The 25,296-nt window shown below is 35.2% G+C and overlaps 1 protein-coding gene and 1 long non-coding RNA gene across 10 annotated transcripts in view; one reads left to right on the top strand and one right to left on the bottom strand.

Moving 5' to 3' along the window:
- Positions 1-25,296, bottom strand: part of CFAP20DC (CFAP20 domain containing) — an 88,118-nt gene that overhangs the window by 23,575 nt on the left and 39,247 nt on the right. For 8 of the 9 annotated variants that reach the window (XR_011681138.1, XM_071439473.1, XM_071439478.1 and 5 more), the window contains 8 exons: positions 23,548-23,704; positions 19,815-19,973; positions 16,041-16,165; positions 14,748-14,922; positions 14,073-14,219; positions 8,613-8,944; positions 6,440-6,853; positions 1,317-1,523 (listed from right to left, as the gene is read on the bottom strand). Coding sequence is in view for 8 of the 9 variants with exons in the window: in XM_071439473.1 (XP_071295574.1) it covers positions 1,317-1,523; positions 6,440-6,853; positions 8,613-8,944; positions 14,073-14,219; positions 14,748-14,922; positions 16,041-16,165; positions 19,815-19,973; positions 23,548-23,704 (1,716 nt within the window). In the remaining variant the exon portion in view is untranslated. The remainder of the gene's footprint in view (positions 1-1,316; positions 1,524-6,439; positions 6,854-8,612; positions 8,945-14,072; positions 14,220-14,747; positions 14,923-16,040; positions 16,166-19,814; positions 19,974-23,547; positions 23,705-25,296) is intronic. The other variant, XM_071439475.1, reaches the window with a different exon arrangement.
- On the top strand, positions 365-13,923 carry LOC139595803 (uncharacterized). Its single transcript, XR_011681139.1, has 2 exons — positions 365-448; positions 12,610-13,923. It is a non-coding gene; the product is annotated as an uncharacterized lncRNA (long non-coding RNA).

Genomic DNA, 25,296 nt, shown 5'->3' with positions numbered 1-25,296 from the left:
GTTTTAGTCATGTAATTTGTAATAACCAAACCTGACGTGTCTAAATATTCTTATCAATTTCCTTATAATTAAACTGCTAAAAAAATAATGAGACTGCTATTCTCTATATTTAATTGAGTTCCATTTGTCTGGTCTTGCAGATTTGTACCATATTTGAGCCTATTTAATGAGTAGGGAGAAAACACATTGGAAATATTAAATTAACAAAATGCCTAATGAAGATGTATATCAAATAGTTAATACCAACTAATGTTTCTCTGATGTCCTGCAAAATACTCCTCGGTAAATCAAGTTCTTATTTGTACAATTACCCACTTATCAATACATTTCTTTTCATTTGAAGCCTTCATTTAACAGGGTACTCCAAAGTTCCAGCACTGTGTTGATCATTCACTGTGGAAAGTTGCTGCTCCAGGCCCCTCTATTTGGACCCTGTAGGCCCTTGAAGGTAATTTGCACCTAACATTTTAGAGCATTTACTCTGCAATACTTTATATTGGGGCAACACAGCTGTGTTTAGTTTCCTCACATTGGATTTGCCTCAGAGCTGTGCTGTGTGCTTTACTTAAGCCACATTCATTGTTTATTATTGCCTCAACTGTAATAAAATAACAGCTATATTCCTGATATATATATGGAGCATGAGGTTATCTAGTTTTACAGCAGCTCCTGCTAGTACCTTTATATAGTTCCAGAAATGGTATTCTGTGCTTTCATACATTCAATACTTTTTGGTGGAATGCAACAAAATACTCTGCTCTTATAGCAGTACTGTCACATAGTGCAGCTGTGTGTGATTCTGTACCACTTTGTACCAGGACAAATAATGATCCAAGGTGTAAAACACATAATGATCACAGCCTAAGTGCTCAGAACTACTGCAGCTTTTTGCTGCTTTCTCCTGCTTCAGTTCTTTAAACATTTAGCTTTTCAGTAATGAGACTTTATCATTGTAAGAGGCAATTATTTTCCATTACTCACACTGTAATGCAGCTGCTGACTCGTATATCTGGGTTTCATTCATTTTGGAACTATTTTTAAGTACTATATCACACACCTGCAGGTTGTCAGCCACAATTGCCATGAACTGTACAGCCTACATGATTATTCAGAATTCTAGGAAGGAATATATATAATAGATTTGCTCTTTTTCCATGGTGGTACTAGAGAACATGCTGGAAGTGCTTATGTCTTGGTTAAATGTTTTCCTTGATAAGTTCTAAGAGCCTTAGGTAATGATACCTTAAATTTCAACTCTACTCAAAGAAAATTTAGTATTCAAGGCCCCTGAGAAAATACTGGGAGTTTAGACTTACTGGTGAGAAACAAGAGTTCCAGGTTGCTGTATCATCATCACTGCTGATACTTAGGCTGACATTGCAGCAATTGATCTGTGTGGCACTCAGCCCATGGGAAATCCCAGCATCCCATAATTCTTCATTTTGTTGTCTCTTCATGCTGGCCAGCATCTGTAGTTCAGATGAACTCAGTCTATTTGACTGGTACTTTTTCCTGTCGTACTCCTGTGAAATAAAATGGAAAAGTCAACAATCTAGACAGGATCACCAAACAGAATAGATGAATGAAACCCAGAGAGACCTTGGAGAATCTCTCAGAGAATCTTCAAAAAGCTTCAATACTGAAAGAAAAAACAAAATATTTACTAGAAAAATTTAGTTAACAGATTTCTGTTAATCTATGAAGATCAAGCATATTTATAAACAATTACAGGAAGGAAGAACACCACAAGCACTGTAATGAACTGCAGTTTTGATCCAGGGTGTTTGGTGAAGTTGCTGTTCCACTGCAGTTAAAAATAGAAGATAAAAGCAGGCCTTAAGAAGTTCAAAAATCCATCAGCTATTAAATGCAAATCTTGAATTAAAGCCAATCCCACAGTTATCACAGAATCATCAACACCATCATCAATGTAACATTTAGTTATTGGTCAAGCACAGCATAAAATTTCTCTGGAAAGCCATGTCAACACTAAATTTCAAAGGTTATTCTGGCAGTTTGCTAGTGTATGAATTTTCAAGTAAACTTCAGTGTCTTTTCACTTCAAATCCACTGGTGGAATTGTTAATATTACCCTAATTGTTATACCCAACTTGATCCACAGGCCAAAAGCTGCAAACACATACTAACCATTTTGCAGCTGATACTTAAGCCTCGCTCAAAACCTTAAGATAAAATAGTTTAAAGTCACCCAAGCTGCTGCTGGCACTATCTTTGTTTAAAGAACACCTCCTTTAAGAAAAGCTTTCCCCTTTTTAAAGGGTCCACATAGATTGCTCTCTCACAAGGGAACAAGTCTAATACTTGAGACATTTAGTTTTGGTTCTAAAAATGTAAGTACAAAGCATTTCTGCTTGCAAAGTGAATCCAGGCAGTGAGCAGGACTTGAATAGATTTAGATCACTGGAGTATTGGCCAGTGGGCTGTGAGACCCTGTATAACACCATCCCAAAGAGGGACAGAGCTTTGATTCTAGTGAAGAGAATGGAGCTTTTAGAGCAGGAATGTATCACATTCGTGGCAGAAGGGAGGATCTCAGTCTCTTTTGCTGTGAGAAGGCACTGGGTAACTGAAGACCTCAAGAACACACACAAGTCAGCAGTACAAGTACACGAACACTGACAACTTCTCTTGCTATGAAAGGTGGTGTGTAATGTTTTAGTGTATCTGTGAGTGGTATAGAAGTCACCTTACACCAGAATTCATAGTGAAATTTTACCTCCTTTGCTTTCTTCCTATGTATATAAGATACAAAGTACAAGAAGATGAGAGAAGATACAAAGCATAAGATGACAGAAGCAGTTTGCACAGTTACCATTCCTTTTTTACAAACCTTGCTAATGAAGTCCAAGCTTAATTCCTGAATATTGTGATGACTGTTACCATTTTAAATCCTAAAATAATGTGAGATGTTTTCTCCAGTCCCTTTCTTACTAGCTCAGGGACTATTAGTCATTAGTTCACCTCACCCAAAGCTCTTTGTTGTGCTTGGGGAGCCTGCTTTGCTCTAACGTATCGATTTTCTACCAGACCTGCAGCTGCTGTAACTTTTATTGATCCTATTGAACATGCTGATTTCCTGTTAATTTTCCTATATTTAAACCTTCTGTAGTTATTTATGATAAGAGAAGCTTTGGCTTATCTTTCTTCCTTCATATAATTGGTATGCAGTCATTAAACTGACAGAATGAACTGGTGCTCTGCAGAATAAAAGCACTAACTATTGAAAGAACTTTTTTTCTCATGCTCTTTTTAATAAAAGTACAAAAAATTGCCCAAACTTGCTTTTTTTTTTTTTTTTTCCTTTACATCTATAAAGAAAGATGCATAGATTTGTGGAATTATTACAGCAAAATTCTAAACATCTGCTGTTCCCCTCCCCAGCTTGTTTCAAATTGTCATTCTGTTTTCTTTTCCTCTAATGGTCTCACTCTGAAAATATCACACTCAGGAAGGAAAAGAGATGCTATGACCATTTTCTGTGTTAAACATCCCCTAAAATAAACTAATGAAGGAGAAATAGTTTGGAATATTTATTCTTCAAGTTTAGATGACTGCTACCAAAAAGCCTCTTCAAAAATTTTATATTGTCTTTGTTGGTTTTCAAAGAGAGAATTTGAAAACTGAATTTGAAATTAAGTTAACTTTGTAATTTAGGAGAATCTTTTGATGTAAGAAGTAATTTTCCAATACTCCTAAATTTTTCTAAAATTAATATTTCATTTAGTAATTAAAAGCTTATCTTGTCTATTTGAATATCCTTTCCTTACAATAAAGTATTTTTATTAAGCACTTAAAACTTTTGCTAGATTGCTAAAACCTGTTGTTTAAAGGATTTTTTCATATATAATGACATTTACATTCTTCTAGGTTCAAATGATTTATTCAGAATTGTTTGAATGTAGTTGTACGTGTGGAAAACTTTAATTACCAGCTATCTACATGCTTGCAATATTTCCCAGAGGGCTATACTTCTTTCTTAATTAAAAATATTTGAACTTAATAATAGAGAACTCTATTAAAACATGAATAAAACATTGCAAGAAACCAGGTCCTTAAAGCATATTAAGCAGCAGGCAAATCAATTGCAGAAGACTTGGTTAAGCACTTTTTTCCTTTACTGGTCCCTTGTATGAGCACAAAAAGAAATGTCAAAGAAGTCCAAGGAAGGGCTTCCCTAAAATTTTAAGACTTGATCAAGTGTAAGATCTGCCAGATACTTTATTCTCATGTTTTGTAGAAATAAAACAAAATCTGTAGCTAATGAGTTTCTATACATTAATAATAGGATTTGTTCTTGAAAAAAATACAAGGAACAAATTATATGTGCAATACATTTACAGCTACAACTGCAGTATGGTAATAACCTTATTGTTTAAATTAGTAATCAACTACTGCAATCCACCCAGAGAGGCCACATTTAGCTGTGTTCTACAGGACAAAGTTGATGACTGCATTTAACACAGATAATATCTTTAAGGAAAGTAATACATGTATAATTTCATTTATTATGGACAAATAGGTTATGGTTATAATAAGTAATAAACCTAATAAACTGTAACTGGAACAATTTTCTAAAACTTGAAAGTATCAGGAAACAAGGAATACATTTAATTGCAAAGATGTAAGTAGCTATTGGAAAAAAGAAGAATTAAATTTCTATAAACTATAATAGGAGGGTAAGGGAATGAAAAATATAAACAAATTTTATCATACACATTCACTGCATATTGCCATCTCTAAGAAAAAGAGAATCAGATTATTGGTATCAACTGGGGCTTTTCCTATCACTGAAAATTACAGAAACATTATCTTTCCAAATAGAAATGAACCCATGCATTGCTTTCTTCCACATTTTCTACATCACTAGTGGCAATTCTAATGTCTTTTCCAGATCATAAATACATAGAACATATGCTGCTATTAAAAGGATTTTCTTTGCTTTTTAATTTTTTTTGCTTTTCATAGTCTTTAAAATCAGCAGCCACTGATACTTCTCATGATAATAAAGTCTCAGCACTGCTTCTGATTTTCACTTGCATTGCTGTGTTTCATTCCCCTTGCTTCCCCCTAATCTCCTTCTTTCCCAAAGGAAACCAGTCTCCACAACCTTCATGGAGAAGGATGTTCTGTTTTTATCAGGAAAAGTGCAGGGCCTTCACCAATCCAATAAACTACTTGCAGGATACAGGAAGAGATTTCCAGAATGCCCAGTGTGAAAGACAACTCACAGCACTGAGACACCTAAACCCTGACCAACACTAAAAGAGACTCATTTCACAAAAAGGAATCTGTGCCAGGGCAGGATGAGCATTTCCCCATCAAGGACACCCAGAACAGCTGAGAGCCCCTGCAAAAGAGAAGAGTCTATTCTTTTTTCCCAGAGGTGTGCAATACCTGGGGACCAATGATATGATAAGAAATTCAAGATATATCCAAGATATTAGAAAACAAATCCCATGCTTACAATAATGATCATGAGTTCAATTCAACATCCCTGGGTAAAATTATCCAAAACAATTCACAAAACAGCAATGCTGGGACTGAGTACCATACCACTCCTAGACCTGTAAAAGACACACCTGCAAGGGAATCTGATATACAGCCATGAGTTAGGAAGTGGCACAGGAAAGAATATTAAGTAAAAAAAAAAAACAAAAAACATTGCTTTTTTATAACAAAGAGAAGAATAAGAAAGCACCAGGAATGAGACAATGTATTAAAAAAATGAAGATACATTTTTTTCCCCCACAAATAACAATTAAAGTTTGAAATTCACTGTCACAAGGCAAAGGTCATATAGATGCAAAAAGCAAACACACAAATCTCTGGGAAAAAACCTCCAGCACCAGTTATTCACCACCTTTCCTGAAGAAAAGGCTATTTAAGGCCTGCTGGAAGGAAGCATGCAGGGCCCTGCTGCTGAGGTACCCCGGGTGCTTTCCCTGTCCTTGCCCTGTTACTCTCCCCAGCTATTTAGGGCTGCCTGGCTCTGGCTCCCAGGCACATCATTCATCATTGCTCAGGGCTGACACAGAGGGACCATGAAGTACCCAAATTAACACTCCTGCTGTGGGCATTTGTTAACACAGCAATTTAAAATCTGCCAATTTTCCTCTGTAACCTTTCAGCCCCAAACTATTTTCTAACTAATTTATTTCCAAAATGTGAGTTGCTCAGTGACACATCTTTTTATCTACAAACCTTTGTGATTTCTGTTATATTTGGAGTATGATTTTGTGTTCCACAAACCCCTACAAAATCAACTTTCAACAGAATGAGCACAGCAAATGCAGTTATGATGAAGCCAGACTATATCAGAATGAAAGATATACTATTAATCACTTCATGCAAATGGGTATATCTAATATAGATTCTCTACACAATCTAGTAATTCAATTTCAAAGTAAAAATCACTTACACAAGTCCGTGCTGTCAGACATGAATTTCCATTTGAAACTTTCTTGAGAGATGTTTTACTGACAGATCTTTCGAATTGATCTGAAACTCCTTCGTATCTTTCAGTTTCTTCAGATACATTTCTAATTACTCTAAAGGATTTGGATTTACTTTGAACTGGAGAAAGAGAAAGGATAGGCTTTAAACTTCTCTGAAAGCTAATAGATTCTGTTTTTGTCATGGTAGAACTCTGTGGTTTTGATAAGGTGGCCTCTTCGAAGTTATATTTGCTGTGTTCCTTATTCTTCCAGTATTCATTTCCCTGTGACATCTTATTTAATGGGATCTCTTTAAAAACTGCTGAATCAGGTGTTCCTTGTCTACTCTGGCTGTTCTCAATGTTCTCAGCACTCTGGATGAGTTCACTGTCGTCATCCTAAATTTAGGAAACAAAGCAAGAGTGGTTGGTTCCCTCTCATCATTACACAGTTCAGTTTTACATAACCTTAACACTTCAAAATCTCTCTTTAATCTCTGCCTCCTGTTTCTAAATTTACAAGGATTCTGAAAACCAGCTGCTTTTCCTGGCAAATGCACTGACTATACCATAAACATATTCTTACATCTGAAGCTGATTACACTTTTCAAAATGTCAGGTCAGATTTTGAATGCTGGTAACATCCACGACCCGTGTCTTACCTGACATTCATAATTTCAATAGAATTTATTACAGCTGTAAACCAAAACTAAGCAATGTGTCCATGATGGTGTCTTTCCATTGAATTATTAATATTCCATATTTTCACGCTGCATCTTCAACTTAAACGTAGAAGCAGTAACTCCTGCTGAGATCACTTTGCTCTGCTCTGGTAATCATATGGTACTGGATATCATATTCATTACCATTTCAATACAATTTAAGAATTTTAGAGGTTAGTTTATTAACCTTATATCCATGCTTCTAACAAAGTCTCTGCAAAATATCCCATGTATCAAATGTATTATGTTCACTCATACCCCATCTCAACAGCAATCAGCAGGATGGAACAGATGAAAAGAGAAATAATGCAGGAGTGCATCTAGTGTTAGTTAGCCTCAGTGTTCTTATTTGCAAGAAAGAAAGGATGAGAGCAGCCTCATCCTCATCTCATGAGCTGCTCCTGTGCCCTATGCTCCCACAGAGGATGTCAGGCAGTATCACCTGCAGTGCCTCTCACAGCTGAGGTGCAATCCTGCTGCACATGAAAGGGATCCAAGATTGTTGCTGACTTCAGTGAGTCCAGGATTACACAGCATGAAATGTATGTTCAAGAAGATAATCCCTCAGTTTTATTAATGGTACACATTTTGGAAATTTATAGTTAGATTCCCTCCGTTATTTTGTAAAACAGTTAAATTCAGCCCATCTTGCTATTATGCAACTCAGTTACATTTTATTTCTCTGTTGTGAGCTGCAGGTTCAAGTGCTAAGAAACAGATTTTATAGTTAGAAGTGAAATATATTAGAATGTTCATAAAAGTAGAAACTTTAGCAGTTACTGTAATGACATAATGAAATTATTGCATACATTGAAAATTCAGAAAATTTCTATATAGTATCAAATTATATTAGATAGGTATACTAAAAAATTGTTTTCTTTCATTAATTTCATTGCTGGAAGATTTCCACATTACAAAGGAATTAAAGTTGGTGATGCTCAGACAGAATATGCAGCAGAAATACCAATAATCAAGTGACGTTCAAAAGCTGGAATTTTGTAATTCACTTTCAACAATGTCAATGAGCAAAACCAGTCTCCATTTGCAGTTTTAAAAAACACAATGAAGTCTTATTTACTAAAGTCTTGAGCAACCATAAAGGACTTGGATCTCACTCAAATCTATGATGCAGTTTTTTGTTTTGTTTTTTTTTTTTTTTTTTTTTTTTTGTAGAAATGATGCACAGTTCTGGCATCTCTCTGTTAGCATAGGGGCTGACAGAGTTAGGTTTCTTTTGTCAACTTGTTACACAGGGTACACCTGCTCTGAGCCCTGTATCTGGTTAGACACAGCAACCTGACAGAGACAAATCTACCCGTTGGTATATGGGGAAAAGATGATTTATCCTCTCTGTCTGCCTTGAAGACAGAATCTCATCCTAGGAGTTTGAGGATGAGGAGTGCTTTATCCAGAGTTACATGCACAAAGTGGCCTACCTCCTCACTGCTGTCAGTTCCTTCAGAGCTATCTTCAGTTTTGGTTTGCTCATCTTCTCCGTTACTGTCGGGCTCCAACTCCAATGGGGAAATGGAACTTTCTGGGGATATATTGGGAGATGTTCCATAAGGAGCTGATCGAGGTTTGGATGAAAATGTGAAAACCTCTTTCTTACTCCTTTGGTGATCAGCTGTTTCCCTGCTGGGAGGTTCAACAGAGGCATTCTGGGCTGAGGGTAAATTACAGCAGGCTGAACTTCCAGTAGCTTCAAAGTGCTCCTTCCTATCCCACTGAATGCTCTCAGTGAACCTCTCTGGAAACACCCATGGATCTGAAACACACAATTTCAATGCCAAAGTATGTAAATTGTCAGCTACTCTGATCATTCTCATTTTCTCAGAAAGTTGTACAGCAAAGTAAGTTTCTCTAATACAGAAATATTTTGCCTATTAAAGAAGAATAAAAGTGATGAGGATGCAATGATAAAAGATCAGGTTGCTTTCAAAGTGCAAAGGTAATAAAATTTCTAAACAGAGCTCAAAAAGTATACAGGCTTTGGTACAGGACATGAAAACCTGCCATTTGCAAACCTGAAACTGTTTAGCCATCAAGATTTGAAACCCACGACTGAATTTTATTCTGGGAAAGCATGTTTTTATTTAATATGGCCATTGATCTTTTTCTAAAGGCATTTTTTGCATCTGACATTTAAAAAATAATCACACATTGGTGGAAAGTTCATAATATTACAGTCTGCTTCTTCTTTAATGCTGAAATTCCACACTTTTACATTCAGAACTTATGGTTTAAATCTCAATTTCAAACTACTGTTCTGATAAAAAAGTGTGACATGAAAAATGTATAAAGATATCTGTTTCACCAGGTTTCCCTGAATACAGCCACAACTAATCTGACAATTTTAAAACAAACAATAAACTACAGAAATGGATTTAAAGATTGAGTGCACCAGATACACATGAAAAGACCATTTTTATGTTCTTATTGTTAACTTATATTTTACTGTTTGGAATGATGGTATAGAAAAAAATGTCAATTTGATTGATTACAACCAATCTCAAATAGCATCTAAGAAAAGGAGAATTGCTCAAGTATGCAATACTCCCTTATCTTCATTAAAGGTAGTGTGGTGTGGATTATTCACTAGATATTGAAACTTTCCAGCTCCATAAAACAAAGTTACCATCAACCATATTAAAAAAACCCAATGAAAAAATACTAAAAATGCAATAATAAAGTAATATTGCAATAATAAAATGCTTGCCACCACAGAAGACAGTAAGTTTAGAAGGGTATTTTGTGCTTTACAGTGATATTTTACTTTTAGTTTTGTTGGAATTACCCCTTCAGGCACATTCAGCAGCTGGGGAGGAGTGAGAGGGTGGGAGGAAATCTGAATCACCATAAATAAAGGCAAAAGAAAGAAAACTGAGATGCCAGGAGAAACAGCTGTCTTCTTACTGGGTTGCTGTAATTTTTCCAGTTTACTGAAGACAGACAGTAAAGCTACCAAACTCCAGTTAATATCCAGGAACCAGGGGAAGGTTGAGATTTGATGTCTCTTGTATGACCATGGCTTGCACCTTTTTGTTCCAGAAAAAACCATTTTTCAATCTCTTCATGAAGACCATCTTTAGTAAGAACCCCCAAGGCTTTTCAAGTAAACTTATTCTATTAGACAATTGTTCTGGTTTAAAACAATGTAGTAGATTCTGCTTTTAATTATTTTAAGCCTTGAAAGCTGAACATGCAAGTGATTCCATTTATTTTATAAGTATTTTGGACTAGTTCCGTCAAGAGCATCAAGAAATAAGAGACGACTCAAAACTTTTAGGAAACACCCTTCAATGAATGAACCAAATGACTTTTAGTTCTGTATCTATAACTACAGGTTCTTCAAAGGAGGGTGTTGGAGCAGAATTCTCCAGTCTACTATCATTCAAGATTGTGTCATGCTCCTCTGACAAAACAATTTTATAGGCAATTGGAATTACATGTGAAGGGTGGTACACAAATAAAACAACTGAAATCATAAGACAAAACACAGTCATGAACATTTCACAGATTTTATGCTTTTATAGCTATATAAGCTACCTTTATTAAGCTACCATTTCCCCAGTAAAAATGAAATGAGAAGAGGGATATTTTCATGAGCTTTTCAAGTGAGGCTGAACACAGTATTTGGATGTTCAAGAACAAAGACTCAGGAACTGTTGTTTCCCCATCTGATTCTGTGACCTAACATGATTGAAAAACTGTCACACTAAAGCAGTATTTTCAATTATTCAATTATTTATCTTGTAGGAATCTGGCCCATCAAGACTGAGATTGTTTTGAAAGTCTTAGGACCTGGAGATGCCTTGTTCACAACTCCAGAATTTGCTATACAGAAATGACACAAAAATATTACTTGTCCCCAAACTTCAACTAGACAACTCTTCAGGATTGGAAGAATCTTTTTCCCAGCTATTTGGTTGCTAAGTCTAAAATGATGTTTACCCTTTTTCCTAAGGCAAAAATATTAAAATTTTTACTTGCTGCATTTATCAAAACAAATAAATAAAAAAAAACTTCAAAAATTACCTAGCTAAGAAACTTTTTGTATTGTTTTCTTATCGCAGCACTGTGCAGTCTTCTTTCCAGTCTGGCACCAACCATTCCAGTTTAATCTAAACACATTTTATTAGGTTTCCCTGTCGGTGCCGAGACTAACACAAAAAAACCATAACATAAACTCCTTCAGTATTCAGAAGGTCTTTTCCCCATGATAAAATGAGATTTGACATGTCTCATGCTGCCTTTGTGGTTTACAAATATGCACTAATAGCTCAGACCACTGTGAAGAGCCCTCTAGGGTATGGTTATACACTTAGTGTACAACCCACTTCAGGAGAATTCACTAATTCCTATGCACATAGAACTGGGAAAGAGTAGAGGGGAGTAGCTTCATATTTTTGTCTGCTGACTTAGCAGCAACCCACTTCCCACCCTACAATCTCACCTATCTCACCTCTATTCTCATTCTAGAATAGCTTCCCATGCAGTTGTTGCTGTTTAATTTGCAGAGGGCATTACAGATAAAATTGTGTAATGAATTCTGAAGGAAACAATGTGATGGATGACTTGCTTTTTAAGATTTTAAGTCAATTTTGAATGTAGTATCAAAACATGCAAAATAAATCCCAGAGCAAGGGTTTTTATCAAGTGTTTAGAGCATATGAGACAATTAGAGCCTTAAACTCCCGATTTCTAATTCTGGCTCTGCCTCAGATATCCAAAAATTTCTTACATTTTAGTCACCATTATAATGTCTTGCCCAGACCAAAAGGAGTTCAGAAATATAAAGAACCACTTTAAAATGATTACTATCTATGTAATATTAAACTGAATATCCTGCTTTTTTAGTCTAAACCACCCTGTAAAGAACTACATTCATTTCTAGAGTTGAAGAAATATACTTGAGTTAGGAATAAGTCAAACCCAAACATTCATTCACACAGCACAGTAATTATTCTTAATGAAATATCCAGGGGGCAGGCAAAAAATGTCTTTATGATTTGAAGATGACATTTTATGCTGCTTAAAGAGTTCAGGAACTCCTGTAACCTGTAGTGAGTGTAGCAGTCTTTCAATAGTCCACAAGTGAAAGATACAGGGAGTTTTGGACTAAACAAAATCTCTTTACCTCTCCAACAAAAACTATACTAGAATTTCTTTTTAACTCATAATTTCCATGTCAATTCTAATGAATAATTTGGAGTACATTCTGAGTAAAATATGCAAACGACTACGTAATCACAACATTGCAGCAAAGAACATAAATGCAAGAATGATCACCTTAACATCTAATTAGCTCTTCTACACAGTCAGACTTATGCTAAAGCTCCTAATCACAGCCTAACATTATAATGAAGGCTTCAGCATTGAGTAAATAAGATTGGCATAAACACTGTTTATTCATTTTCTCTCTTCTCTCAGGTCAAGTTTATCCCACTTTGGAAGATGTCCAGAACAAAGCCTAGAAGGGGACTTTGCTGATGAAGAAGTTGCTTATAGGAAGTTTTTCAGAAAAAATAAATCCAGTACTGATGGATAAGGAAATCATTAAGTCATCTATGTAAAATGAGATAACTTCATATACTGAAAAGAAACAGAAATCTGCAGACTGAGTGTGCCAACAGTGACAGGCAATGAAAATACAGGGAAAAAATTTGTAGGACTGTACCTTACAAACTCACATAATGCATTTATCTGTCTGTACACACAACTAAGATTATAAAGAAACAGTTTTCATTCCTTGAAATTCAAACAGCAAAAGAACAGAGTTTACACATATCCTTCTTCCTCAGTTCTCTGCCTCTGAATCTATGAGAGGACATTCAGACAGGCCAGCCTACTGCCCCAAAGCTCTCTTTTTATATCACCTATATTTTCATAAAATAACAAGTGTTGATTTTTTTTTTTAATTATGGCACTAGATAGAGGTTTTGGTGCTCTAGATGAAAAAAAGTTAAGACAGTGATTCCTGCCTCAGAGTTCTCAAAATTCAGATGAATAGGAAAGAATTAAAAAATTCTCAGGAAGAATTCTCTATTTGCCTGAACATCTTGGATCTCTTTCAGTCAAATTATGGAACCCATAATAAAAATTATGAATTACTGAAACTGCCAGAGTATATAATCACTTCTAAATATCCCCAAAGAATAAACACAAAGGAAATCACTCACAATATGAAGGAAAATCTCATTGGTCAATTTTGAGCACATTTGAATTGTCCAACCACTTTTCAAATTGGTGACTATGCCTTCTAATAAAAAGTAATACTACTTTTTCATAGAGACAAGGGATACTTTGCCCCAAGAATGCAATTCCCAGGTTCACGTAAAGGAAGTTGATTGACAATGAATGACAAAAAAAATCCATGTTTTTTGTCAGAGGGGGAAAAAACTCAGAGAAAGGGAAAAACCTCAAAATGTAAGCTGAAGTGTCTTTCTGTAAATAACAAGAAATGCATCACCACTGAACTCTATAAACAAAACAACCCTTTCCTCCTCTCCCAATATTACATAGATACTGTAGTTAATATTTTAAACTCTTATCTAGGACAAGTAAAATTTCTTGTACTTTTCATATTTGGAATCTTCAGTGTTAAATTTATTAGGGATTTAAAGAATAAATTATTTTTAGTTCTTTTCCTTTAATCATGAGAGCATGGAATTTTTCTTTTGATATTCATTCACTGCTCTGGTACTCTGCTTAATCCTGCAAATCTTTATCAATGCTCTAAAGCAATTCTGTTGCAGGGTGCTTGATTTCCATAATCCCCCACAACACAGATGTTTATTTTTTATATGAACTGCTTTTGGGTTCTTTGAAATTTATAACATTCCTTCAGACCACATAGAACTGAAATGTAAAATAACATAAAATGAGTACCATACCATTGGTTATCTCCCATGTGGGTTTGGTTGCATTTTTTAGAGATAATCTTATATGACTGTCCTTGTCTGGTGATGGTACTTGTGGTGAGGTGAGCTGAAAATCTGCTTCTCCACTTGCAGATGTTTTCTGAGTCTGAATTTCAGGGTCTGAAATGCAATGCAGAAATGAAATACCTGTGAAGACTCATATTGTATACACATGGGGTATTGTACTGGGATGCAAACATCTAAACAGCATGGGAATCTTGCAGGGCAGCAGGAACAGGGCAGTCACAAGGAAGGAAAAATTTAACACAAGGTATGGAAGAAGGGCAAACCATAGTAATTATAAAAACCAGGCTTGCAAAAGTCTGCAAAACAATCAAGAACCACTGTAGCAGCTCAGTTATTTTCACAGCATGAGGAAAAAGGAGCATGTGTATAAATTGTGGGTACTGCCAGCAGGTGATGATCCCTGGCTCAATCATTCACAATACAAATAGCTGCAGAGAAAATGAGCATTTATTCACCCTCATACAGGAGAATAAATCATGATTTAATGAATATGTCTTCAGTAATTAATTAAGTAGATAAAGGATTAGAAAAACAAAGAATTAAGTCCTAGATTCAAAGGCACAATCATGCAAAAATTTGGCAGTTTGAAAAGCCTACATATTCTTTGCTTTATGCTCTTACCATTTTGATATTCATTTGCAATTGTTTGGAGAGTACTTCTTTTGCCTCCTTGATCTAAACTATCATTGCATGGCCACAGTGGTAGCTCCAATCTCTCATTTTCTGGTATGGTTTCAGTTGGCATTCCTGAATTTTGAAGTTGGCACGATGTTTTGCTACCCAAGGTCTTTGTTACCTTGAAAGACATTATTTCTTGATGAAAAATATAACAGCTTTCAAAATACTAAAAGGTAAAACACAGATTATGAATTCCACTTTTTTTTCCAAATATATATTTCCAAATCTTTTTTTTTAAACACTATCTTTTCACAAAATCTCATGGTAGGCTCTATTCAGTGTGGTATCTTCAATCCTTACAGTCAAGTAGCAAGCAGAGTTTTTTTTTTCCCACTGAGTGAATGGAACAATGCAAAGAAAAGGGAAAAAATTAGAATTCACTATCAGAATAAAAAGACTAAAACTTATAGTTATTCTGGACCTCAGGAGTATTTTTTTCTTTGAAGAAAGGAATATCATTTTACAACCTGACTTTCAAGTGACTTCCTACACAAGAGTTGGCTGGATCTCTTATTCTTGGTGTTAAACTGGAAACTGTAGTCCTGATCAGATTCCAAAAACCTGCATATTTCTTGCTGGCAGACTGGGATCAGGTGTTTTCCCTGGCATTGCAATTGACAGCATCACAGGAGATACTGTAAGGCTGACTATCAGAGCATCCTGAAATGTAATTTCTGCTCTGCATTATAGCTCCCATCATAAGACAAAACATTTACACACACACATACACACACACAGAGAAATTTCAGCAATCTAGAAAAAAATAAAATTCAGAAAAGAATGATAAGAGTAATTTCAGTAGAAAGAGGCATCTTTACATCTGATGCTGAATCAGCCTGTTTCATTTAAGCTTTGAAATTCTCCCCTCTCTTGTGGCTCAGCAGCAGTACTGAACCACTTCTGTGTTGTATTTAGTCAGGGTCTCCCTGCAATGAGGGCCTGCTGCCCTTGGCCTTTCAGGGCACCCCTTAGAAGAGGTCTGGCTTCTCTACAGCCCTACATTCATTGAAAATAGCAACCAGATTTCCCCTTGGCCTTCTCTCCCGTGGGCTCGTAAACCCATGCCCTGTGCTGGAGCCACCCATGCATTTTCCTGGCCCTTCCCTGGGTGTTCCAGGACTATCACAGTTCTCTGGAGGCAGCCTCTGAAATAAACCTTTAGTTTAACTCCTCTCCTTATCAATATCTTCCTTTGCAAGAGGGCCAATGGTGTAGCTGGAATTTAGCCCTTCTTACCTTTGCATTGGTTCTTCTGCTTGAAGATGGAGGTGGCCCAAGGATCTTTGACCCAAATGCAATATGTGATACATCCTGAGTTTTACCATTGCATATGTTGCCTTGGCCTCTATTACCCAAAATACCTAAGTTAAGAAAATTAAGAGTTAAAAAAAAATTACAGTACTTACAAACAATAAAAAGTAGCTTATTTTTTAGAATCAAATAAAAGAATTATGAATACTAAACATATTTAAGAGTTATGAGCCTTTAAAGTGCACTCCCTAGAAATACAGGAACAGCAAATGCACATTGTATAAAAGTGTGTCAACAGATCAGCAAGAAACTTTTGGTCTATTATAGAGACATAATTCTAATCTTCTTGCTTTAAAGATTTATTTAAAAGTGGGTTATTTATAAACAAAAAAAAAAGGTTTGCAGGATTTCTTTAGAACTTCAATGAAAACCTTACTTCTGACAGGAAGAAAAAAGAACTCTAATTAATAAATAACAGAATAAATAAATAATAACACCAAAAATGAAGGCAAGACTGTCAAGGTATCAGTCACAGCTCAGAGAACTATTTACATGTACCCTGCTTTTTGAAATTACTGAATCTACTGTATTATCAGGGCTGAGCCCTAATATTGCAAATGCACTCTATTGCTGCTAAAATATTTATTACTATTTATTTTTTTTTTACTGCTTAAACTGTAGATTTATTTTTATAAGTCTTTTAAAGCATGGAAATTGCCAACCAGTCTTCAAGACAAAAAGTAAACATGGAATGCAGGTGAATTTTCTCCAAAAAATTTAAAAAGGAAGGACAGTAAAATGGTTACACATTAATTTTATCATCGGGGTTGTAGAGCTGCACGTACTATCTATTTTCCTTTTATAATTCTCCAGTATTGTCAGTGAATTCTCCTTTCCAGAGCTGATAAAAATGGTATCTTCACATTAATTTATATTTAATATTTACAATGTCCAAAGATATTTTAATGCTACAACTTGTATTAAATTGCTATCTCACTTTAGAGATTTGACACCTTCATAAAGCAATAAAGTAGAAACAATATTCTGCCGATTCCCCTGAGCATTTTTCATAACCTTATTTCAAGATCAGCTTTATTTACAGTGTCATCAAGGAAATGAAAAACAGATCATACATTAGCCACCAATATCATCATTTACTGTGCTAATAAGCACAGAAGAAGCTCCTTACTGCCATTACCTGACTCTTTTCCTGATGTGACATTTGGTTGCTGTTAACAGCTGCCATTTCACAAGATCAGATGACCTGTCTTGGTTTAACATCAATTTCTTTTTTACTGGCTACCTTGGGATGTTGTTATCTCCAATTAGAAAAGCTGATTTGCATTAAAATCTCTCTTAATGACCACATTAATTGACTGCAATTAATTACCTACATCTACACATAACAGTGTGTTGATGACATAATGAAATAATATGTGTAATTAAAAGTGGATGATACTAAAAATAATTTGGGCTTTTGATTATCAAATAAACAAAAAAGTTTCGTGGATTAAAGGAAAATTTTCCAATTAAAATTTACCTAAGCATACCAAAGCTTCCAATTTCAAGCAGACCAACATCTGAAATTTAAAAAACATGTCTGGAAGGACACATGCTATGTTTATAAGGTGGAATTGAAGACCACCACAACTTATGAATAATTTTACAACTCCAGATTTCCAATAATGAACATAAATAATCTATGTTTCTCTATAATGCTGTTTTATAATGATGACCGATCTCTTTACAAAATTGCTTTAAAGAGATAATCAGTACTTTGAATCAAGACAATAAGGACTGGAAATATTTTTGTCTCGGTGAAATTCTGCTGTTGACTTTACTGCAGGTAGGAAGCAATACACAGTTTTAAAGCAAAACAGCAGCTTTACTAAAAAGCTCTCAATTGTCTAACCCAAGTCTATTTAAGCAATTTCACATCTTGGCATTTGCATCTACAATTCAGTTTCTACTGATTCTTGGCTTACAGATCTTACTCAAGCAGACATGCCAACTTAAACGTAAAAACACAGGAAATGCTGGTCTAGAACAGGCCAATAATCTCTCTAACATTCAGTTCCAAAGGCCAAACCCAACAGTTCAGAAATAGCACAAGATAATTCAGTATGGACTTTTGAAATCATCTGCCTTCAACACAGTTCTTAGTGTAAGGTTGGAAATACTTGGAAGTACAAAATTGAATTTTCTCTTCGCATTTTTACTGCTGCTAAATACGACATTACTGTTACCTATATAAATTGGCAACTGATTTTGGAATGATACCAATTTTTTACCAGCCTCTTTTAGCAGTAGATTCAGTATTTTAATCATATTCTGTGTAACATGGCATTTTCTTTTATGAGTTTTTAATTTTCAACTGCATCATCACATCAAATGATGTCTTGTTTTTGTGCCATGAGATAAGAAAAACAGCTTTTATTGAACATCCTTTGTATCACTGGTTACTTTTTAAATGCCTTTATGTAAATTTTTAATGTTTTCAGCATATCTTATGTGAGAGATTATCATTCATGCTGCTTCTCCCTGAATCACTTCTTGGTCTGTAAGATATTTTCTGAGATGGTTTAGCTGATATTGTATAAAGTATTTCAGATAATAATGCAAAAATGATTTAAAGGTTTGATACCTTTTTCATTTCCTATGAATTTGAATTTCCTGCTACTTAGTTTTTAAAAACATATTAAAATCTGAAAGTTCTACTGAGCTGTATCTCTGGTGATGATAACCTGCCAGCCTTGATTCATTTAATTTTGATCCTTTAAAGCTTAACTGTAGTTATCATTCCTCCCCAGTGTAGAATCCTCTGCATTGAGCAAAGCTAGATTTTATGTGATGTCATGTTCCACATTTACCCCATGCAGTGGTTCCTAGACCATAATTTTTCAACACAGTGGCCACAAGACATAAAACCAGTAAACTGAAACCCTTGCTCTGAAAACTGATATTTCCTGCAAGTTACCTGCTTTGTTTTTCAGAAAAAAGTAAATATGGGATTTCCTATCTAACAAGCTTAAAGCTTTCTGAAGTCCCACTCTTTATTAAACCAGTATCTGGATCATAACAAAGTTTTGCTCCCCTGTTATTCGCTTCTCTGTTGAGATTATTCACAACTATGATAAACAATACAGAGACTAGAACAAAAGCTTTTTAGGTCTCCTGCTGTTAGCCTTCAGCTGTAACAATAATTTTAAATTTAATCCTTTCTTTGCCTTCTCTTAGCTTTTATCCAAGTCAATAGCTTGTATTGTAGCACACGACTGCCCAGCTTCTTTAATAAGTCTCTTCAGTGCAATGCTGCTAAAGTCTAAATTATATGGTTTATTATTTGTAGCTTAAAGAAACATTAAAATAAGACAATACACCAATAAGACAAGATTTCCCTTTTCCCTTTTCAGCTGAGGACACTGCATACTCATATTGCCAGCAAAGTTTCATTGATGTGAACATACTTTAAAAAGAAATATAACAACTTCACTGCAAAATGCTTCAATGTACATTCATATGACATCTCAAATATTGTTAAAAATCTCATGCTTGAATTAGAATTGTTCTGGCTCCACACAGATCTCAAACTATAGAACAGACACGTGTCTATGTGCTTGAGGCACTACAGGTGTGCAGGAGTTGTCAGGTTTCATTTTAAGACATTGGAACTCTAAACATGGACATTTACAAAACAATCAATTGTTTGTACACACACTGTATGGATTGTACCCACAGGATTTTAATACAACAGAATACCTGTTTCTTGCACCGCCTTTTCCCTACATTTCATTTTTGTCTTGTGAATTTCATTTAGATCCAGCAGTTGTGTAACTTGTGGGACATCAGAATTGAGCTGGCAGGTTGGAGGAATATCATCTGAGGCCTCATATGGCCCAGGTGTAACAATGGTTGTACCTAGAATCAGAAAACATGGGCTTTACTTCATGACACTGTGGAATTCAATTGGACTTGTATTATTTGGTAGATTACATATATTTTAGTTCATATGGCCATAAAAACTAGATAGATTATGGTAATTTGAAAAAATTTGCTGCAATTTGTCACTTTTTGTTGCAAATTTTAAAATTATATTGTGTATACTTTTAGGCCAAAAAATTTGAATACAGTTATAGAAATATACACTAATGGCTGGAGTAGCCATAGAGAATCAATTTCTTTGAATTGTCAAGAGAGCAAACAAAACAATAATGAAATATATTTTGTTAATTTTTTTTACAGCTCAGCTTTAATTGTAACACTGATACAGTGATTTTCAGATAAAATGAACAGCTAAATATGGTATTCATATCTGTGGGACTGAAGTAGCAAAGAAGTCCCATATATGCAAATAAAGAATTTAACAAGCTTTAATTCCAAACTTTGGACTCCATTATGCTTTCATGATAAACTAAAAAGCTGTCAACTTATGTATTCTTGTGACTCCAGGCATAGCAGAATGTGAGCTGATTATCTCTGCTTTCCCTTTGATAACCAATATAGACTGAGTTTATGAAAGCTGCTCTCTGCAAAGAAAGGAATCCATGTCAGAACCATTCCTGATGTTACAATACAAATTCATTGCAAATTTTAGAAGACTTGAATATAATAAGCAAATGAATTAGCCTGTTTCCAAGGAAAAGAAGAGGAAAACACAACCTGAAACCCAAACATAAATAAGGGATCAAGTATTGAGATTCAAATAAAAAAAAATCAGATGTCCCATGCTGTATTTCAGTGCAGGACATATTTTTTCAGTATTTTTATTTTTTTTTGCCAAGCCAGTAGATTATTTATCACTGTTGGGCAATACTTAGTGATAAAACCCCATACATAAGTTCTGCATCACTATGGAAACAAGAAACTAGGTATAGTTTAAGCTTGTGTGCTTCAGTGTCATGAGGCAGAAAAGATTAAGTATTTCCTCTTCTATCTCAAGAATCTCATACAGAAATAATTTCTCCATATATGTGGTTTCTCCTTTGCATTTACTGTCATTTTAAAAATTCAAAACATAGTGTATACTTGCTACTTGAAAAGAGTAACACACTCATTGCACCTTGAAATCAGTTCTTCCACCACACCAAGGAGTTTGAAGCAAAGAGCTCAACCCTTGTCCTGGTTTCTGCTAGGAAAGATTTCATTTTTGTCCCAGGAACTGGTGGAGGGCTGTGTGTTGGATCTGGCATGTGGCAGAGCTGATGACACACTGGAGTGTGAGCTGTTGTTCAGCTCCCCAAGCTGCCCTGTCAGGGAGCAGATGGCAGGGGGTACAAGAAGCTGGAGGGGACACAGCCAGGACAGCTGACCCCATCTACCCAAGGGATATTCCAGACCACAGGGCAGTGTGCTCAGCACATCAACTGCAGGGAAAGGTGACTGGGGGGAGCTGCTGGTGGTAAACAAATGATGCAAATAAAACCCAATTGTCCTTCTTGGGTTTTATTTATCTTTTTTTCCCCCTTGTAATAACAATTTAGCATTATTAAGTTGTTCTTATCTCAACCCATCCATTTTCCTACTTTTATCCTTCTGCTTCTTTCCCCCATCCCACTGAGGGGAGTGGCTGTGTGGTGCTTAGGTGCTGGCCAAGGCTAAAGCACAACAACTCTCAATACTCACTGCATTCAGTGGGGCTCAACTAACTAGTCCACTCATTCTGAGAGGGAAAAAGCTTTATTAAAGAGTAATTGTTATATGAAACTTAATTAATAATAAAAAAATCTTACTATTGTTTTTCTTTAATTGGGTATGAAGTATAGAATCATTTTAATTCAGCCAAACCTTCAGCTGTAATGAAAATTTAAGATGGGTCTAGAGAACAAATTTAGAGGAGTAGCTGAGGGAACAGGGGTTGCTCAGCCTGGAGAAAAGGAGGCTGAAGGAGACCTTGTAGAGAGGTAGGTGCTGGTGTCTTCTCCCAGGCAACAAGCAGCAAGAGGAAAGAGCCCCAAGTTGTGCCAGAAGATGTTTAGATTGGATAATAGAAACACTTTCTTCATCAAAAGGGTTGTCAAGTCCTGGAACAGACTGCCCAGGGTGGTGGAGTCACCATTCCTGGAGGTATTTAAAAGCCATGTGGGTGGGGATCTTAGGGACATGGCTTTAGTGGTGGCCTTGGCAGTACTGGCTTAACAGTTGGACTCAAAATACCTTAAAAGGTTTTCCAACCTAAACAATTCCATGATTCTGATTCTATTCCTATATTCTATATTCTATTTCTATATTCTTGCCTAGATAAGGAAATTCAAAAGCATGCAGAAAGTACTAATGCCCACCAGCTGTGTAATAATCATAGAATTGATAATGAAGTAATTAAAAGTGTAATATTTTAGTATGCTTACAGTTTATTAAAGCTGTTGACTCATTATGTTAGCTGCATTTTAGAATTTTGGAACTCATTTAGAATATTTAAGCACATTTCAGAAGCTGTTTAGAATGGAAGGGAAAAAACAATGCACCAATGGAATTAAATTAAATGAATGCCAGTGAGAGCTTGAACTGCAGTTTCCTGCTGAGAATTTACCATATTCTCTCTGTAGAAATTTTTAATTAATATTTTTTCCAGTCTTACCAACAAAAAATCAGAGGAGTAATCACAAGGTTTGCCTACTCTCCCCTATTGGTTGACTGTTGCCAAATGGAAGATACATTTTGCTACACTTAAAATACTGTTAACTACCCCTCCTTCTGAAATCAGAAACGTTTTTCAGGTATGTTCCTTAAAAGCCACAAAATGAAAATTTGAATGAAATAGAAGCTGAGTTATTCCTAGGGGTGCCTTTAAAATAAGAAAGTGCCAGCTGTGCCTTTGAAATTTCTCCTGTATTACTGCAAATACCAGTGAGGAATAAAGTTCTCTCCTTGGAAAATGATGATTCAGGATTATGATGCGAGTCTGGAGACTGGTAAACCTGACCAATATCTGGTCAAAAAAACCCTGCTATTTTTCAGCTCACCACCAACATTACTTTCCCAATAAGCAAGGCCACATTAGGATAACTGGACATGATCTGAGGTGTTTATTATAGTTTCATATTTCTGTTTCATATAATGTTTTGTTACAATTTTGTCTCCATTATTTCAGAAAGAAATCTTTCGTCAGCTGCTAACATCCAAAATTAAGAAAGCAAACAGCAAATGCTGCTGTTTTCAGTACTTCTCTTTCCTCTCAGATACTCTGTTCTTGGCCAAAATCAGATTTCTATCAGCATAAGACACCCTCATTAAAACAAGCTCTCTACTTGATAAATCTTGCCGGAATTTTTTCAATAAAATACTTCTAAGGAATTCAGTGTTTAAAACACAGGAGTACACACATATTTAATTAGTTGCCCTAAGTCCAACACTAGCAGACTTAATGTGCTGAACTACCACTTTAATTTTTATGAAATCATGTAATCCTTCAAATTGCCAATCTGATGAATAAGAAACTTTTGATTTTATAACATGAACAGTTATGATTAAGACTAGACATTAATTTAAAACACACCATCTTCCTCAGCTGTAACTGGAGGCTTGAATTTTAAAGTGAAGACCTTTCTTAGCTTACAGTTGGCTGAAATAGTAATTCCATCCAAGGACTGGAAGAGAGCTCCTCTGAATATTTCATAGGTAAACGTTACCAAGTCAATACACATATTGCACCACTAGAAAAGAGAAACAATACTCTTTAGTAAAATCCATGAGCTGAGGCTAACACACCTTCTCTACAAATAAACCAGATGGCCTTGAGTAGAAATGCAGCAATTTTCATTTAATTTGCAGAACTGTAATACATTTTATATGATTACTCATGTGTAAAATTTAGCTGATCAATGGTTGAAATTTTAAGGGAAAAGCAAAAAATTAATGATTGTACATTGCCTAATTTCCTTATAAAGTCAAGGTAGAAATATTATAATTGACAAATAGCAAATATTTTTGAGAAAAAATTAAGATGCATACATTACTGTACAGGTCTTAAATCTGAAATTTTGGAAGGAAAGTAATACTTGTTTTGAAGACATCAAGCAATGGAGTGAAAAATTCAGTATTTAATTATAACTGATACTTCTAGTGATGAGATTGAAACATAGAATAATTTGTAGGAATACAATACCGAAATCTAGCATGTGAAAATGCAAACTCTGTTCTGCTGATGGAACAAAGAACTTATTACATATCCTGATTCACAACCCCTCATGCAGATAATAACAATCAGCTTGTGTATACAGTAAGTTGAACTATCAGAGCCATGTAAAGGATCTATCTAACCACTGAAAGCATAATGCTCCCTCCTTTAAGCAAAAGCAATGATAAAAAGGCAGAGAAGCATTTAAGGGAGACAAATATGTATTCAGATACACTAAGGAATATAGATCTACTCTTTAAGGTTGGTCAAGCATTAATGTTATTAAAATATTTTGTCATTATAAATGATCAGACCATCTAGACATATCTGATTCATGCTTTATAATCTAAATTAAAATTCATAACTGAAGTTCATCTTCTGCTTGTATTTAACTTGGTGTACATTAATGCACACGTTAATCCTGAAATACCTGCATTAGTCTGACACCAACTAACTGAAATTACACTGAAGAAAAATAATTTAATTTCAATAGATTTTGAATTAACAGCAACTTCAGTGGTATGATCTGATACATATTCATTTAAAAAAAATTCAACTACTTCTTCCCACAAAGCAGAAAACTTCTCAATTTTAAGTTACCACAGTTGCTTTCACTTAACCTATCTCAAAAAAAGTTATAAATTCAGAGGGTTTTTTGTAAAATATTCTCTCTCATGTCTAGCCTAAATTCACAACTGCTTAGTATACTTTATCTACTTCTCTTCACGCAAATATACATTTTAAAATATTTGAAATCTAACTATTCTCATATCAGGTTTATTTTCGAAAGCAGTATTTGAGACTCCAATCCTTACATGGTTATACAGTAACCATCAGGTTTGTATCCTGTCAGCCATTACCATATATTGTGGCTGGGAGAGGGGAACGAGGAGAAGAAAATGGTTTTTGTTTTGTTCTCATCAGTTTGACACAGAGATTGTTCTATATTTGGAAGAACCTGAGGAATGTGAAAGCAGCCATCAGCTGCAGTCTCCCTCCAGTGAATGCCACCAAAGGTCACTACAGGAGAAGGGACATGTCAGGGACACAGAGAATTTTATAGAGGCTGGATCAACAGGAGAGGTGAAGAAACATCACAAACAGCAGTAATTTTGTAAAATGAGAATG

The sequence above is a fragment of the Agelaius tricolor genome, unplaced genomic scaffold, assembly GCF_023055355.1.
Source record: "Agelaius tricolor isolate 1412-34295 unplaced genomic scaffold, bAgeTri1.0.p SCAF_14, whole genome shotgun sequence".
Classification (NCBI taxonomy): Eukaryota; Metazoa; Chordata; class Aves; order Passeriformes; family Icteridae; genus Agelaius; species Agelaius tricolor.
Note: the sequence above shows the minus strand (reverse complement) of the source record. Positions and strands in the feature narration are given on the sequence as shown.